Source organism: Paralichthys olivaceus, chromosome 20 (genome assembly GCF_024713975.1).
Source record: "Paralichthys olivaceus isolate ysfri-2021 chromosome 20, ASM2471397v2, whole genome shotgun sequence".
Taxonomy (NCBI): Eukaryota; Metazoa; Chordata; class Actinopteri; order Pleuronectiformes; family Paralichthyidae; genus Paralichthys; species Paralichthys olivaceus.
Genome location: NC_091112.1, coordinates 13572479 through 13591240, shown reverse-complemented (window position 1 = coordinate 13591240; position 18762 = coordinate 13572479). Strand labels below are relative to the sequence as shown.

The window sequence follows — 18762 nt, the reverse complement described above, 5'->3', positions numbered from 1 at the left end:
TCTCTTTATGTACATCGTCGCATTCTGTGAATTTCACTCCTCTAATCAGTTTGCAGTTTCTGTGACATCACTCCCATGAGCCCATGGGATGACATGCTAATTCGGCCCAACTAAATTCTGACTGACATACACCCATTAGTACGCAGAAGCCGGTCATCAAATCATCAACATCTAATTTTACTCTGCCACGCAAACACCTCTCTCAGGCATTTTAACAGCAATGAGCGAAAATCTGAGGGAGAAGAATGGAATAGAATGGAAGAGAAATGGAGGAAATATTTTTCAGGACCTCAGAGTTACTTTAAATGTGTTTATGTGGCAACAATTAGCTGCGTCGCTTTCATCACTGTGCAGTTTGTTGGCCTGTGGCAACCAACATCAATGCACATTAGAGCCATCCATTTCAGTATTACATCACTTAGAACTATTACTTTGATCTTCCAACTTTAGAATGTTGTCACAGATCATAGCAAATAATATATATGGTTCAAAGAAGAGGCAGATCCAGTGGATGCACCTTGAGATTGTTTGCCACCCAACAATAACCTGAGAAGAAGAAGAGATTTATTTTAGTAAATATTTTTCATCCAATGATGACTTCCAAAATGACATTCAAGCAACCTATCGAAGATGCACAATTGGTCACAGGAGACATTCTCTCCTCCAGGTACTCTAAATACTCGGTGGAGTGTGTCCTGGGGCGGGGCACGTTTGGAAAAGTTGCAAAATGCACAAGGATGGAGGACAGTAAGACTGTGGCCATCAAAATGATTAAGAAAAATCATGTGGAAATAGCGAAACAAGAGGTAGGAAACAAGTCTGAGTGTTATACCATCTTTAAAAAAATGCTTTATAAAGTTGTTCTTTATTTGGAGAAATACTTATACCTTTGTACTGGCTTGTTTAAGTTTACATGTATTTATATAAAATATGTCATTGACCCGTCATGTATCTGCAGGTGGCTGTTCTGAAGAAAATGATATCACTAGACCCAGACAAATGCAACTTGGTTAAGTGGTACAGTTCTTTCATTGATAAAGAACACATTTGCCTGGAGTTCGAGCACCTGGACAAAAGTCTTCATGATTTCATGAAAGAAAGAAAGTACAGTCCTCTCCCTCTGAAAGAGATCAGACCCATTGTCCATCAGGTGTGTCCTACTGCTTTCTTCTCCGCATTAACAAACAATGTAAAAATATATACTGGTGAAACGCTGTTGGCATTTTAATTATATCAATGTTTGTATATCACATTTCAGATCGCCAGTGCACTCAATCACTTGAAGGATGCCAGGATTATGCATACAGACCTCAAGTTAGACAATGTGATGTTGGTTGATCAGCAACGGGAGCCCTTCAGAGTGAAAGTGATCGACTTCGGCCTGGCCCGTGACGTGTCAGCTGCCAAGTTGGGCTCTTGTGTTCAGAGCATTCCATTCAGGTGAGTACCTGGATCCACAACATATCTCTTGGTGATGTACTAGTTGTTGGAAAAGTTGGGCTGAATTCAACAAGTCATGCTCTCAAACTTAAAAACCAGGCTCTTGAATAAAGATAAGAATAATGCTCCATACGCAGGGAGTTCTGCCAGGGGCCACACCTTTGAGGGCTCTTCTCTGGACTGTCTTCTCAGTCGCTCGATCTCACACTGATGGTGAAGGCTTGGAGTTGGCATATTTTTGATTGGTTGGTGTTGGACCAGTATTTTTCTGATCAGCAGCTGTTGATTTGGCTTAAAGAAAAATGTAATATTGCGCAGAAAAGATAGTGAGAGATGAGTTAAGTAAAAGAAGTGAAGATGAAGGGTAAGTCAAAGATGGTGTGACTAGCCTTTGACTTATTACCCAGGCCTCAGGAACGTCAAAGGATCTGGGTTGGTCACACTGTGATATTCTCTTTTGGAGGTGAAGTAGTGATTTTGCATTGTTTAATTGTGAAACCTAATGTTTAAAGGGCGAGGATGCATATTCTATCTCCTCCGTGACCCAATAAACATTCATTGCATGGAAAACCAATTGATAAAACCATGTAAGACAGAAATTGAATAATGGAAATATTGATCATCCATTGGTAATCACTGAAGGATTAGTATAAAATAACATTAGAAGTTATTTTCACAACAGTATAATAAACTATTACAACATTTATAAATACATGCAGCTATATGGGGAATAAGGGAAATACAACATAACATTCACACAAATGTGAAGCATTTTACTCTGTAAAAGTCACAGTTAGAATGTCTTTCAAACCAATTCAATAGTTATGTGATCATAGTTGTTGCTCCTCTCTCTCAGGTCTCCAGAGGTCCTTTTGGGACTTCCCTTCACAGAGGCCATAGACATGTGGGCTCTGGGCTGCATGGCTGCTACGCTGTACTTCGGCAACCTACTCTTCCCTGGGAAGAGTGAATATGAAACAGTACACATTATTTAAAGATTACTTTTTAGAATCTGGTTTCATGCTTTATTGAAATTATTATTATGTTAAAATTTTGGACTTTATAAGCTGTGTTGTATTTTCAGATAAAGTACATTGTGGAAACTCAGGGTCAGCTACCTGATACCATGCTCGACCATGGATTGAAAACTAGGACGTTTTTCTGGAGAGATTCCACCAACACTTTCTGGAAACTCAAAGTTTGTACCCACAACAACCTGATGAGTTATTTTCACATTTCTGCCTTGCTGTTAAAGATCCTTCTCTGTTTTTGAACAGAGAATATTAATGCTAACAAGAAAACTTTCTTAACAGACAACAGGAATGTACTGCTATGACACAGGGATCCAACCGAAGGAGAACAGGAAGTTTTTCTTCACTTCTCTGGATGACCTCCTGGATGTAAGTTTTGTTTTAGATCATTCCACATGAGCTTACACATGCAAAAATGTCCAAGAGACATTTGTATCTACTCAGGAGGTGCCTGTAAATAACCCTTATCTTCATTAATGTTTTAGGTCGGGGACATCAGTTGTCCAAATAAAACTGTCGACTCGTATGATAAACTGATGTTTGTGAACATGCTGAAGGGCATGCTTAAGCTTGAGGCCATGAAACGGATCACACCCCAACAGGTGTTGGAGCATCCTTTCATCAGCATGATCCACATTGCCAATGGATACTACCACAGCCACCAGTAAGTCAATGTGAAGTTTTAAACATATAATAATTTCCACAACTTTTCCGCTTGTATATTTGTGGATGGGTGCAATTCATATTCAGGTCATTAAACATGTCATATATCTTAATAATCTAACATGAATGATAAACATGGCTGATGACTGGTTTGATTTTCTTGCAGTGTTTGGTCGTGTTTTGAAATGATGAAGGTATGTCAGAAAAACATTGGGCCTTCTGACAGTCAGACAGGGAGTGGGTCACAGAATTCTTTTAGAACCAACAACCCCATCCAGCAGAATGGTCCATCTCATGTTGAGGAGAGAAACTTTGTGCAGCCCCACCACACCAACCTACATCACTGCGTACAACCTTCTGATATGAAGAAGATGGGTCCTGGTCAAGACTCTGGCTCTCACTACTACAACAGAGTGGATGATATAAATCAGTATGCATATAGGAGCAGGCCGGCTGGTTACAACCACTACCCTGGCGTGCATCCTTCAAATAAGATGAAGACGGGTTCTTGTCAAGACTCTGGCTCTCACAACTACAAAAGAGTGGATAATGTCAATCAGTATGCATATAGGAGCAGGTCGGCTGGTTACAACCACCACTACTGCAATATTTTTGATAAATGTATGACTGGACGGATGTATGACTGTATGATTGCTGTTAGTTCATACAGCCACCACCCCGGCGTACGTCCTGATTAGAAGAAGATGGTTCATGGTAAAGACTTTCACCACTAAAATGGAGGGGATAATGTGAATCAGTATCTCAATAAATATTTTTTCTCCGTATATGATCATGAAATCTTGATTCTTCTTGGGTGGTTTGCAAACCAAATCTGTCCTTAGTATTAACTTTCCAAAATGATGAATGAAAACCTGAAAATGTCTTACATCAGGGGATCTTTATAGAAATCTTCCAGACTCAAAAGTGTCAACAGCACCAGAAACCATCAGCTGCAGACTTAAGGTCCATGCACAAGTACTGACATTTGTACTTATTGTTTCATTTGCACTAGTGTATGGTATTTGTATTTGTAGTTACTCTTATTTTCTGACACTTGCATGTTGAGTTGCTTGAGGTGCCTGGGATTTAAGATTGTCATTGCCAACATGTACGCTGTATCTGTTGTGCAGATGACAAATAAAACCTTTGAACCTTTGCTAATATGGATTTGTCCGCCATCACAAGAAAGTAGAATGAGTTCATTGATGACACAAGATCCCTTGACCCAGAAGGCTATGCTCTTTTTAACATTTCTGACATGGCAAGGGTCTGTTCATTCAGTCAGGTAATAAGCACTCGACATGGAGGCACCACTGCAAACCACCAAGTCCCACTTCACTGCCGGATTGAAAAATAGCTCCGCTAACAAGAGAGTTTCCACAGTTACGTTGCCATAGTGACAAAAACACTCTGTCCCGTAATTTCGTTAGCAGCGATCTTACGCTGCTGATTTTTATGGCAGTTTTGTAACATTTTTACTTTGAGAGGACAAACTACTTGTGTCTGCCTATGTCTATTCTTAAGTAAGAAAAGTGAAGTTACTACATTGATAAAACAATTCTACTTCTCCGTGACTTTCTTTGCTACATGGCAGATGAAACAGTTTCCTTGTGTTTACCAGACACACGTCACTCTGCTTGGCGATCTTCTGTTAAGTTCTAAGAGACACCTTTAGGGGGAGAAGAAGGAGAAAAAAGAAATAGAGTGGCATTATTAAAGTCCAAAGGAATTGAAACATCACACAACACTGCCATGCTGCATTCACTGGTGGCCCGAAATAAAGCCTGACATGTATGGAGGTTGAAAAATCCTGGTGGTAAATATCAGAATCTTATAAATGGAAGTTGAAGAATTGTCAACAAAACAAACAGCTTTTTTTTTTATCTTGGTGTTTTAGGTAGATTAGAGGTAATGACCAGGTGTCATGTGTAAGAAGAGTCATACAAATTTAAGAGGTCAAGAATGAAGCTACATGAATCAAAATCGAGGTGAAGCTCTTTATTCTTCTTTGACCGGTTTATTAGCGGGTGGCAACCAATGTCAAGCTGCAATACCGTCATCCACTGTTAGTGCAACGTTCCTGGAGGTACAAGCTGGATCTTAACAGTGTCACATATTTTGGTAGATTGACCTTTCCATACTTTTCCATTCATATAATACCATGTGTTTTTCTCTGTGTGCACAATGGGCCTGTAGCTTCTGTGTATGTTTCCTACCAATCCTACAAACTATGTTCTTCAATCAAATACACGTTTCTGAGCCATCCTCAACTTTCCCACCTTAAAATTAGCGAATACCACCAATGTTTGCAACTTTGTTGGGATATGTGTTCACTCTGCATTAATGGAAATACTAAAGAATGACACTGACCCAAGAACTGAGGTAAACAACACCTAGCTCACAGCGAGACACTTGTTCAGTGTATCACTGCTTTTGTTTACTGCACGGCAGACAAACATAATTTGATACAGAGGTATTTATGATTCACTATTTAGAATAAAAAATAGAGGAGATATTATTGTTTGCTTTAGTCTCTGGTGTATTATTATTAAAAAACTAAAAACATAAATATATAACTTCTTTGCTACTTCAAAATACAAAGAGTGTGTTCACGTTGACAGAGCTTTAAAGGTCCAGTGTGTAAGATTTAGGTGAAAGGGAACTATTGTCAGAAAGTTAATGTAGAATAATCCTCATGATGTTTCACTAGTTTGTTTCATCTTAATTGTATGAATTGCAATTTTCTTTACCCCAGAAAAGGCCCTTTATATTCAAATACTAAAATTAACATTGAGGGGGTCCTCTCAACGGAGGCCGCCATGTTTTTTTACATTAGTCCAGACTGGACAAACTAAACACCTTTTGAGTTTTATGACAACTAAAGGCTACCACAGTTTCTTTTTCATGTTTGGAAGGGGAGGGTGAGGTGAGGGGTGTTTAGCTGCAACATGCAACTTCACCACTAGATCTTACTAAATTCTACACACTTTACCCTTAAAGTCCTTGACACCATAAAAACAGCTGAAACTTTGATTCCACCTATTTTTTTCCTTCTCAGTGTTTTATCCTGTGACCCCTATCATCTGATGCAATGCATGACTTAGCGGAAATAGAACGGTGTGAGGGGGAAGTAATCAGCTTTGTGTGGGGTCATTAACAAGATCAGATGAGCCCCATTGTTAATAGAGGATTGTTCAGCACTTGAACCCCCCCCCCCTGCTTTGGAGTTGGAGAGAAGATACATTATGAATGAGCAATCCATAAAACATGTACTTATTTATGGAGATTAGGGGTTATTTGCGACACTTCTAATTAAATTTAGCTGATTCAAGGTATTTGCCAGAAATCCCTGTAGCTACGGTTTATTTTTGGTTATTGTAATAAAGGAGGAGTAGCAGGGAGCATTTAAAAAGGTGGAAAACAAAAGCAGTTTGCATGTACAATAACATGTTCGCCTCTGTTTTATAAAAGCCATTTTACCCCATGCAGCCTCTCTTTGACCTTAGTTGTTATATTTTCAACAACTCATGGACAATATCGATTGAATTTTTCAATCACTTTGATTCCTCGCAGTCTCATTGAGTGAATAAAAGGATTATATAAAGACATTGAGGCGCCCCAAAGTGACGCCAAAGCTTGAAGTCTTGATCGCCATCTGGTGGCTGGCTGCAGTATGGGCCATATATCCCATCTCCTCTATGGTAATGGATGGGACATGGACCAAAATACAATGTCGACATCGTATGATTTTTTTTTCAAAAATGTTTCATGCAATTTTAAGCAGATCTTATCACACTAATGCTTATTCAACTGGTTATCAAGAGTGATAGCTGAAACTGTCTTGTAATTGCCCCAAAAGTGGAGATGTGTTGTCCATCTTTATATAAGTCTCTGATGTTGACTGGGTGAGTAGACCATCATTCCCCACTCATTCTTTTGCTTTTAAAATGGCTTGATTGTATTCCTGGTCACTTTTTGACCACCACTAAAGTCCCCATTCTCTCTTTTTCTCAATTCACTCTGTGATTCATCTAATCAGCTGGTTTTCCGTTGAGTATTGCAACTTCAAGAGACAGTTTAATGTCCTTACACTCTTTACACATAGCCACATCAATCAAGCTACACAGACTTTATTTCCCCACTGCCTTTAAACTGTGATTATGTGTTTGTCTTTTCTGCTGTAGCACAGGTATCTAAATGTTGATGACAGATTGAGTACTGTGCGAAGACCAACATGGCATTTTGCAAGGACATATCTGGTCAAAGAGATAATTGATGGTCTGAACAACGTTATTTTCTGGGATTTCTTGACCAAAATGACTGGATTTATTGAGATCTGTAGCAGCTTCTTGAGATGGCGGCAAGGCGATGAGTGCATAGTGGCTCCATTTAGACACTACAAAGAGTGCATGAGAAAATGCAATCAACTACACTCTCCATAATGAAAAAGCTCCCAGCCAGCTGCTTCTGACGGGGCCCGGTCACATAAACACCAATCCCAGAGGGTGCAACGTCCGCTGGACATGGTGCTTTGTTCAGCTCCTCAAGTATTTGTAAAATCAAACTATTAGTCACTCCACTTCAATCATACTCTGCCAGCGGTCAGACCTGGAATAAATGAAGCAGCAGTAGCACATCCACTCAAATACTGAACAAGTGTGAGAAAACACCCCATCACTCTACCCGAGCCATGCTCAAAAGTAAAGGCATGTTTCATCATTATTATTCCTTAATGTTATTAAGCAACAGGTCTGCAGAAGGGGTAGATACAAGGAGAAACGGCACAAATTTATTTCTTGGCCTTTCTACACATGGATCAACACCTTTTCACCACTTGCTTTGTAAATCTTTTTCAACAGCACTGCTGTGGTTGCACCAATGTTGAGCAAAGGCCTCAAGACACAGGGATTTTTCCCCGCATGCAGGGATTGACCAAGAGTGAAAGCCGTCCCTCTGTGTTCCTAGTAGACAGGTTTGTAAAACCCTCTATCATTCTTTATCTCTGTACCAGGCTTACTGCACTCTCACAGCAGCAAACACCAACTTTGTTGTTGTATGTCATCTATTTTGAGACCAGTGTGAGGCAGCTCTCGCCTTACCATGACTTTTTATATTTTTATTAAAGGTCCAGTGTGTAAGATTTAGGTGAAAGGGATCTATTGGCAGAAGTTGAATGTAGAATAATCCTCATGATGTTTTCACTAGTTCATTTCATCTAAATTGTATGAATTGTAGTTTTCTTTACCCCAGAAAAGTCCCTTTATATTTAAATACTTTATATAGACATCGAGGGGACCCTCTCTACGGAGGCCGCCATGTTTTTTTACATTAGTCCAGACTGCACAAACTAAACAACTTTTGAGTTTTTATAAAATTGAAGGCTGCCACAGGTTCTTTTTCATGTTTGGAAGGAGAGGGTGTGGGGAGGGGTGTTCAGCTGCAACATGCAATTTCAACACTAGATATCACAAAATTCTACACACTGTAACTTTAAACCTCAGAAACAAAACATCAAGGAATAAGAAGTGATGATGTATGATGTAGAGCTCAACAGTTTGATTCCAGGAGTAAAAGTCCCATCCATTTTCTGAACAGAGATTTTAAATATCAGCCAAAATAGTTTTGTGAAACAATGTCACATGTTTCTGTAGAAGTCTTTATGATATCAACTGCCTTTTGAGAAAGAAAAATGTTTTACTTGTGAATTTCAAGTAGAAGAACAACTCTTCCCACAATCCTTGTTTCTAATAGCGACATCTCTAATTGGTGGAGCGCACTGTTACCATGGAAATGTTAACCGCAATCACGAAAATCATGTCCTACCTCAGAGTAACAATGATTTTACTTTCTAACTGTCAAACTTGAAGTTGCACCCCACCCCATTTTATAGCCTCAAATATCCAATGTCCCATCTGCTACCGTGGAGGAGGCAGGGTTTATTGAAAACAGCGAGCGGGGTGCTAATCAAGATATTTTGGCTTCACTTTTTGAGCTGTCATGTTATTGGGTGAAGAAATACGATGTCAAAGACACTGGTTAAAGTCACGTTTAATTATACTATCCTCATCAGTTTAATTATAGTGGTATAAAGTTAATCTAGCAGTATTTTACTATCCTCATTAAATTATTGCTAGGCATCAGTCTCTCTTTATATACTTCACTGCACGTAAAGAAACACTACGACCAACTGCTGTGCTTTCCAAGGATATTTTTCTATTTTAGTCTGGCAACATGACATCCTTCTGTTATTAGTTAAAGTAAGTTGCCAATGAGTCGCCAAATAAGGAAAACAATGACTCTAAATCATATAAGGGAAGTTTTCAGGTGCACAAAATAATAAATATAATAAAGTTGTTTCTTAGAGGATGATAACATGGCTGCTCACTTGACTGCCAGCTACAAAGAGAGGGAGTTTATCTGATGTATCAAAGTCTTTAAGCTGGTCTTACATGAAACACATTTTTACTAAAGGCCCCTGATGTTAAGATGAAGCAAGCAAATGTATATTTATGACCACCCACACACTCAACCTTTGACCTCAGTGATCAGAATGCCTTGTGGATGAAGGGGAATATATTACAGCTGGAATCAGAATGGGGTCCTTGTACTGCTGTGAATAATGTTTTTTGGCTGCAACACAACAGTGGTAATCAACTCTAAAAATGCAAATGTCTGTAAGTGAGTGAAGGAGACCACTGTTTGGCTGGCAAAGTGTGGAAATGTTCACATTTGCTCCTCCTCTGAGGAGTAATAGTTGCTATTACCTCATCAGGGGGTGCATGTCATTCCCATTGGCTGATCTTCTCAGCTCCAGAGTCAGGGATCTGCCAAGTTCTGCCTGCCTGCCGAGAACTGCATGACCATTGCAGGAGCTTGTGCAGCTAAAGATGAAACTGCTAGTGTTTAGGTGAGTTAACATCGCCTGTCAATGCCGTCAGCAACCCGGCAGGAGACGTCAAGGGGAAAATGTTTGGATAAAAACTAAAGCGTCAAACTGAATTCATGCGTAGCTTCATCATTGTATCATTGATAGACACTAAAATAATCAAAGGTTTAAATGTATAATCCAACAGAAAAAAAAGTCATCCAACATGTTGTGACTATATAACTAAATAAATAACTACAACATGACAAGTAATGTATTGTCAATGTGGAAACGCTATGCCTCCTCAAACTCCCACAACAACCATTTTCACCTAAACCAAACACCAACGAAATTGCATATCAACAAAACATACAAACTCTACATCAGGACTGAGGAACATGCTACGTCATGCTAACAACATAGATTCATATGAAAATTAAACCCACATCGAAGAGCAACATACATAAGTTACGTTTTACCTCTGATGTGTCACGATAAGTTTTGTTTTAGTATATGATGATTATTATAATTTGGGTAAAGCTGCTTATCAAACAGCCCCAGGGTGCATACCACCACCTACTCTTCTTCTTCTCTCAATATAAAGATTCAGAGTGTAGAATTTAGTGACATCTGGCAGTGAAGTTGTATGTTGCATCTGAATACCCTCCACCAGAGAACCTGTGGTAGCCTTCAGTTGTTACAAAAACTCAAAAGGTGTCAAGTTTGTCCACTCAAGGCAACTTTAAAAAACATTTTAAGAAAACAACAATTTGTACAATTTAGATGAAACACACTAGAGAAAACATCACTAGTATTATTTTATATTAAATTTCTGCCAAAAGATCCCTTTCACCTAAATCTTACACACTGGACCTTTAACCAGTCCCAACTAAAACCTCTTCAGATATTGTGCTATGGATTTCTAGAAGTTTTTGGTTACACCTGCATGATTTCATAAGGGATATTCACTCAAAAAGTGTAAAATGTTGTCATGCAGAAATAAAATCTATAAATTTTACAGCCCTGTAAAATGTGAGTATTGTTCAGTTCCACAAGAGCAAACAACACACTTATATTTGCAGCCCTGTGTGTCGGACAGATCAATGTGCAGCTGTTAAGGGAGAAAAAACTTTTTGGTCAGATACTGTCTCTCAAGGTCAAAGCCGTCATCAGTCTGACTAAGCAGAATGTCAGTTGTTTTTTGAACAGCCCACACTGACCTAACCACCATTTCATAATTTTCCAGGTTTTCTTTAAAAGAATGAAAATATGACTCAATCTTTCTTCCAACGCAGTGTTAGTTTTTTTTTTACTTGAGCCTGTGTTTCAGCTTTGAAAAAGTTGTGGGTAGTATTTTGCAAAGTCACACAGGTAACAGAGTAATCCTGCTTTGTGAGGCCGGCTGCTTGGTTTCTATGGTGACAACACGTACCATCTTTGAAATGCTATGTCTCAATTCAGCAGAGGATCTGGTCTACGCAGCAGATGTCGACTGCATCCTCCAACAGCAGCATTCACAGTGTCGGCCCAACCAAAATGAGACAGTCTGGTCTTCTAATTGCGTTACCAGCTTTCCAGCCATGACAGTTGTCGCCTAGCAACAAAGCTACATATAAAAAAGTTCTTTGGTTGATGTGTACTGTTAGCTGTTCAGTTGAATACTTAGATTTTAAAATACATTTGCAACTAAGGCTGCAAATACTACAATTTTACACAACAAAGTCGTAAGAAAATAGGTGAGTAAAATATTCTATGATAAAATGACAATGTTAATTATTAGCCAGTGATATGATCTATCATAGATTAGAATTGCAAGATGATTAACAGCACAGAGAAGCAGAAAGAAGATTTCTCCAACAAACATGTCTTGCCTTTTATATGTTTTCCCTGTGTTACTTTCTTGTGAATTAACAGATCATTTTAGCCTTTAGATGTTTTCAGATCTCTAAAGGTCATAGAAATAGAATATTTCTTGCAGGTGGAGTGTGACCAGGTCATATCTGCAGAACGTGAAAAACAGGAACACTTTTTTGTGAGGGGTCTTGACAAATCCCTGAAGTATCTGATATTATCTTCACTAATCTGATCTCAGAATAGTGAATAAATATTGTTCCTTACAAAGTTGTTTGTAGTTTTCAGGCTTCATTTCTGGGGGGTTTCTGGGATGCTGGAAAAGAGGGGATGCTGAGGGGACTACAGTACCCCCTATTGACAAGGGATGGAACTGCAAGGCAAAAAACAAATCTGAAGGTTTTATTACTTCACCATGTTTTCATTGTGGTTGTTATTACAGGATCACCATGAAACTTGGTGGAAGGATGCAGTATGGCTCAGGGAAGAACATTGATTTGGATCAGAAGGCAGATTTATTTTGCTAATTCATGGCTCTGATGACAAAGTCAGGCATGTCTAGGGGGACTGATATTTATGTTGTGAGGGTTTCCTTTACACTGCTGTTCAAACACTTCCATGTTGTTTCATGTTATAGCTGCTGGGTGAGGCATCCCAGAAAATGTGTGAGTGGTAGCTCTCTCGTTGCGTCACTCTGCTAAAAACTTGCCATGTAGAGTCCAGCTATAATGGGAAAATTGTAGTGAAATATTTATTTTCTCAAAATTTTTGATATCAGTTTGCTTTGATTGAGCCGCTTGTTGATTTATGAGATGTCACATGCTGTCTAAACAGCTCGCACATTATATCTAACCTCGGGGTAAAGACCTGGAGGTCATAAAATGCTTCTTTTCGCCATGGTTCGCCCGTCACACTGACAGATGCTTGTTTTTGTCATCTTTCGGAACATCTCTCCTCCACTTTCCTTTTTCGCCCTATCTTCGCTTTAAATGTGGTGGCCATTGTCAAGTCCCCTCGTGTCTCCTCCCTCACTCCAATCTCAGGCCTCTATATTTTTTCATCTGTCGCCTGAAGCTACAAAATATCTTTCACATTTCTTCCTTCCATTCCAACTCGTGACTCTCTCTAACCCCCCCCCTCTTTTTTCTCCTCTTAGCTCAACATTTCATCTGTGTTTTTTCATCCCACTCCTGCAACTCTGCGCAACCATCTTATCATCTTTGCCCTGTACATTAGATTTCCTACCTATTGGGATGCCACAGATGCCAGAGGGAAGCATTTAGTTGAATCTCACATTGCTAGCACACACATAGATATTCAACGCCTGTACACTGCGCACACACACAGACAGACGTGCCTTGCCAGGGATAAATATGTCATTCATGTATCACTACACTGCCTGGAGCCAAACTGTTAAGGTGCCTTGACACTGTTCATCATCTGGGAACCTAGAAAGGCTCTCTCTTTTTCTGTCTCACACACCCATACACATACCCATACACACGCACACCTATGCTCTACTTCCTCTTCCTCCATTCCGCTTTCAAATTGGCACCCGGAACATGAGAGCATCTCAGACAGATTAGAATCAGTCATCATGATGAAATCTGGGTGTAACACCTCCGTCTGTGTGGCCGTCGTCATTCAACAAAGCAGACATGAATGAGGTTTTTGTACATCCTTTTATCTGTTTCACACACTAACAACCTTACTTTTATCTGGAGTCGAGGCTGATGGACAAAAGACCACACTGACGAAATTTTGTTTCCTGCAGGGTTTTTAAGGGCTGTGTGCAGCAGCAGGAAATAAATTCCCTCAAAAAATAAATAAATGTTAAAATGAAAGCAGTTAGTTGGCCACAAGTTTAGCCTGCAGTCCAAAATGGCATTCTGAAGGTGTAGCTCGATGTCAGGTTGGTTTAAGATGAAGTGGCCCGACACTATGTGAACCAAATGTTTCATTTCACAGCCGAGATTCATTTGGCTTGTGTGGAGCGGCTGTGCATGAGTCCATCCCAGCTGCTCTGCAGAGCATCAGAGGAAAGGAGCCACATCAGTCTCTCAGGTGATAGATTGGAAATCAAAGTTTTAATCATACACTCTGGGCTGTTGCCTGGCAACAGGCCTCCCCTTGAGGAGAAGCATGAAGGAACGCGTAGCTGAACTGCATGACATGTCTAACTGAATGTGTTGCAATCAAATATTAAAGGATAGAAACACTGGTAATATATCGCATTCAGTTAACAAAAGCTGTACAATTTCAAAGAAATGTTTTTCATCTTTTGTCTGCAGTTTGAGAACCTTTAACATGTTTGACTCTCTACATATCGGCCTGAAGTTCATTTTTTCTCTTCATAACAATACAAGTCATCATTCAAGTTGTTACAGCAGAGCAGCTTGAATGTATTTGATGGTAACAATAGAGCTTTGAAAGGGTTTCTCAGAAACTGCAGAGCAGCTACACAAGTCACAAGCAGAGTCCCATATTAAAACGCATTGCGCTGAGGCATCTGTGCACATTTCCTTTTGTCTATTAAACTCATAATGTAAGCAGCTATGTGCACACTTTCCACACCCTGCACAAAGTCCACCTATACAGTGAAACAACCTCTCAAGTTTTCTGAAAACTTAAATGTGTCTTAAATGTTCAAATCTATTACTCAGGATTTAATTGTGGCTATTTGTGTTGATAATTAAATGCATTCATTATTGCTGTTTTATATGTCCTATACTTTGCCAATGTGGCCTAGCTGTCTTGTGCTTTAGCAACGACTGGATGAGCAGTTTAGAGACAAGGCAAAGACATCTCAAAGATTGTGGGGTATTTACTTTATTTCTTGCTTGGTCAGTGAATGAAGATACAGTCTCTTTTTCCACTGAAAGATTTTCTTCTGCAAAGGAAAGAGAGAGCTTCTGAATCTGTTACTGTGGTGAAATCTCAGACGGTGTCTAATGTGGCTGTCCTCCTGTATATTGAGGAGGATTTTTGTTGAGGGTTCTATAGATGATTCCCAGTAGCATCGGCATCTCATTGTTGCCTATATAGTCTGTGGTATTTTGTGCAGCCCAGTGAATGTCCTAAACAGGCTTGCATGTCTGCTCCCCAAAAGTGAAGCCACAGCATCTTGATCATCACCTAGCAGCTAGCTGCAGTATAGCCAGCAAATCCTGCCTCCTCCATGTTAATGGATGCACTGTAAGTTTTTTCTGCTGCTGAATGTGGTTTCTTGCTAGGAGCAGTTGGTGGTGATGGTCACGTGACAAGATTTTTCACCATCATTGTACTTGTAAGACAAGGGGTCATATTACACCTCTGAGCAGCGCTCCTCAGACCAGACTGGATACTGCAGTGATTTGTGATGAGAAAGTGATCTGAACAGTGGTTAATGCTAATATTGGGGATGTAATAAGAGGAAAACACCTACAGATTGCAACATGAAATGTCAAACCCATTCTAGGGTAAAGAAAACAACAATTTGCACCATTTAGATGAAACGCACTAATGAGAACATCACTAGGATTATTATTATTTCAATTTCTGCCAATAGAACCATTTCACCTAAATCTCACACACTGAACCTTGAACTGACATCGGAGTGACTGGCAGTAATCAGATTTCATGTAACTTGTCATTGTTTGGGTCCCTGTTTGTGAATTACCTTCTTGCCTTTGTCTGAAAATAATGGCATTTTCTTCATTCTGAGCCTCTAAATTTAAATATGGCTTCATTTGAACATCTTACACCTCCCAGTAGTTTTAGACTTAAACAAACATGCCTTGTTTTCTGTCAGATAAATGTTCTAATCATGATAGATGCTTCAATATTTACTAGTCTTCCTTTAGGGGACTATAGCTTTCATATGTAAATGTTGGCCATGTGGAGCCAAGAAGATTGTCTCCTGATAGATTTAAAAATAGTTTTCTCTGAATGCTCTTGTGCCAGCTGTACTCTAGTATTAGTATTCCTGCAGATCATTTTGCTAAATATCCTCTCTGTGATATTTTACTCTTCACTTGCAGTAAAAGTCAATCATGCTGTTATTTGGAATGTGTTGAAGCCTGAGCAGCTCATTGTTTAAGCCAGTAATGTGTCCTGTAAATGGGTTTCTGTGGCATAGATAGATTTTGGAAGTAGACGGTCGACCCTACTCTGTGATTTTTGCAATACTATTCCTGCCACAAAAAACTTGAAGATGAAACCCCTCAGATCTCAAGATTTCTCAAACTCTTTTGTCCCTTTGTATTTGATCAAAAATATGGCCAAGAAACCAAATTATACCCTATCCCTCTGACCACCAAATTGTTTACCAAGTACCCTTTAACTTCAGCTTGTCCGCTTGTGTATCTTTTGTTGTGTTCAACAGTAAAAGTAGCTTGCAAGTTTTCAAGGATTTAGAATACATACATATCATTGAAAGATTTTCCGCAGATAAGGAATCCAGCAGTGAAATCTCCTCTTCACATGTAAAGTGTTATTACTGTACTGTCACTTTTATTTCTTTAGGCTGTCCCATGTTGGGCTGAGATGGATCACCATTTTTTTGAGTTCCTTATTACAATGACACATTTTTTATATCACCTAAACTGCCATGTTTCAACGAGCTGTCATAACCCGTCTCCAAAATTACTGCATATTTAATAGCTGCTCAATTATAAGAATAGCTCGTAGCTATAATTAAATATATAATTACATATAATAGATTAATATTAATATAATAAACTTTAATGGCTTTCACAAAACTTGCAAAAAGCAAACCATTCGGAATGTTTGATTTCTGACCCTTCGTGTTTTAGTGGTATTGCACAGAGATGATGCAAGAAGACTCCGGCCTGAAAAGTTCGACCTGTCATCCAACCCACTTTGTACACACATCCATCGCATCAACAGAAAAGGATGGGAAAAGGGCAATAGATGAAAGTGCAGATGCAGCAGCCAGAGTTGACGTCCTCATTCCTTCTCCCAGGTCTGTTTTATTACCGTAGTGTCAGGGCTGAGCCTTCCTAATTGTATTCAAGATCACCATGTCTCCCTTTGATGATGCGTACAATGGGAAACGGAGGGAGAATCAATCACAGGGCAGCCCTGCTCTCACTCTACCGCACAAAAACGCGAGCACGCACACAGAGAACCGTGCAAACACATACACATGTTAGTCTTTTGCTTATTTTTAGTATTCTCTATATTCTCTCTTTCCTCGTTCTGCCTATGTGACACACACAACACACACTGGGAATGAAGCCGTGCAAGTGTGTTCCATCTTCTGTGTGTAAGTCAGTGTGTGTTTAAGTGAGTCATGTTTTAAATGTGAGGTCGGACCAGAAAAGTGTCATGATGGTGGTCCTGCCAGCTGTAAAGAGGGTACAGTGCACAGTGGAGGGGCAGATTCAATTAGTGCTGTAAGCGCCATGAAATGGTGATCACACAGACTCTAATGTCAACAAGCATCAAATCTTTTGGTTTTCAGAGAAGGAGCTTATCTCTCCCTCCTCTCCCTCTTTTTCTCTGCATCCTGCATGCTTTGTCCTTCACGTATGGTGGTAGTTAGGGTCACAGAGGCCGTAAATCGTTGGTAGAGGGACGCGCAGCCAACGCCATTCATCAATGTAATTAGCGTTCGGTGTACGACACTGCAGCTACAGACATAGCTGCCCGCTTTCTGACAGGCTATCTAACAGGCCCCCATCCTCGCTCTCCTCTCCTTTTCATGCCATCTCTTAGTTTGTCTCCACAGAGGGGGTGTGTACACCTGTCACAGCCATCACCTGCTCTGTTTGATTGTCTTCCTGCAGTAAAACTTTCATTATTCGAGTGTGTGGATAAGAGAGGGAAAGACGGTTTCTGGATTCTAATGTGTGTGTGTGTCTGTGTGTGTGTGTGTGTCTGTGTGTGTGTGTTTGTGAGCCGAAGAGGGAGCGAGCAGGCCGTGGTATGGTGACATTTGTTCATTTGTCATTTCGGTTGAGTGGTGCAGTAATTACTGCCACTGGGGGCTCGCTCTTGTGTTTGGGGCTCGGCCAGAGAGCAAAGTGTGCTGTCAATGGGAAAATGCAAGGTCCCGGGAGGAGCCGCTTTCCTCTCTCCCCTCATTGATAACACTCCCATTGTGCAAACAGCTTGAGTTGTAGCCAAAATTACAGTAGCCTAATTTTATTTTCAAATATTTCTAGGTGAAGGTGGGTTCTGTGGTTCTGCAGCATGAAAAGCATTAGACATGCTTATCCCCAGATGCCCACACAACAGTACTCAGAGTAACATGCACGAAATCACACAACAATGGACATTTAAGACAAGAAGACACAGAAACAGAGGAGGGGAGTATAGGATCTTCCCACGCTCTACTTCCACAAAGTGTCTTTAACAAGGTTGCATAACATCACAACGCTCGCTCATTCATCCGTTTCCACCCACGTCCTCCTCCGTTACATATCCCGTCTTCTGAGCAGGTGTTTGTTAACTCTATCTGGTTCTTGGCTGAAGAGATTACCAGTGATCCGGCTCGCTGCAGTGAATGAATGTGGCTTGGTGATTCCCGAGTGCGTTCAGAATACCAGAATGCCAAGTCTATTAAAGTGAGAAAGGTTCATTTGTCACAGTTTCCACTGGTGCTGCCGTAATGACCAGGTATGTGGGTGACAAATGGCCTGACCTTTTCCACTCCCTTATAATCAAGAGTATTTGCCCAGCACACGGCCATTCCCAGAAGTGTTCAGTAACTAATATACATATCGTGTGTGTGTGTGTGTGTGTGAGTTTGTGTGTGTGTGTGTGTATGTTTATATGGATAGACAGATCATAAAGACTGGATTTATCATTATCTTTGATTGCTCTAACATATAATGCAAAAACGTTAGCTTGCCCAACTAATTAGCTTTGTATGTATTTTTCTCACAAGCATCACACTGCAATATAATT

At 40.0% G+C, this 18762-nt stretch overlaps 1 protein-coding gene across 1 annotated transcript; it reads left to right on the top strand.

Annotated features, from left to right (window-relative positions):
• Positions 1-498: 498 nt before the first annotated feature.
• LOC109631585 (homeodomain-interacting protein kinase 2-like) lies at positions 499-3919 on the top strand. The gene is made up of 8 exons (XM_020090432.2): positions 499-806; positions 959-1150; positions 1259-1440; positions 2297-2420; positions 2525-2638; positions 2754-2840; positions 2957-3135; positions 3301-3919. The coding sequence occupies exons 1-8, from the start codon at positions 591-593 to the stop codon at positions 3830-3832; spliced, it is 1626 nt and encodes a 541-aa protein (XP_019945991.2). The 5' UTR covers positions 499-590; the 3' UTR covers positions 3833-3919.
• Positions 3920-18762: the final 14843 nt, after the last annotated feature.